Source organism: Penaeus monodon, chromosome 25 (assembly GCF_015228065.2).
Source record: "Penaeus monodon isolate SGIC_2016 chromosome 25, NSTDA_Pmon_1, whole genome shotgun sequence".
Taxonomy (NCBI): domain Eukaryota; kingdom Metazoa; phylum Arthropoda; class Malacostraca; order Decapoda; family Penaeidae; genus Penaeus; species Penaeus monodon.
In genome coordinates, this window is record NC_051410.1 from 10,461,380 (window position 1) to 10,461,662 (window position 283).

General features: G+C 45.6%; 1 protein-coding gene across 2 annotated transcripts in view; it reads left to right on the forward strand.

The window, feature by feature from the left end:
- The window catches only part of LOC119589433 (zinc metalloproteinase nas-15-like), a gene marked incomplete in the record, with an annotated part of 13,039 nt that overhangs the window by 11,354 nt on the left and 1,402 nt on the right, over positions 1 to 283 (forward strand). For both annotated transcript variants that reach the window (XM_037938043.1, XM_037938042.1), the window contains 1 exon segment: positions 146 to 268. In XM_037938043.1, the coding sequence (XP_037793971.1) occupies positions 146 to 268 (123 nt within the window).

Below are 283 nucleotides of genomic sequence, written 5' to 3' on the forward strand. Positions count from 1 at the left end.
CCAATGTTGCCCAATACCACTCAGAAAGTATCAGAACCAAAAATCAATCTATACACACGACCTCCGATCATAAATCTCGAAATCCCTCATATCACCCGCTTATATGCTTCCTTGTTCTTATCACCCACCCATTCAATTCCATCAGGTAACACGTGTACAGATACGAACGTGTTCTGCAAAGAGTGGAGTCAGATGGGCGAGTGCACACGAAACGCGCCTTACATGAGTCTTTTCTGTAAGAAGTCGTGCGGTGTCTGTGACGACCTTGGTGGGTTTTCTACTG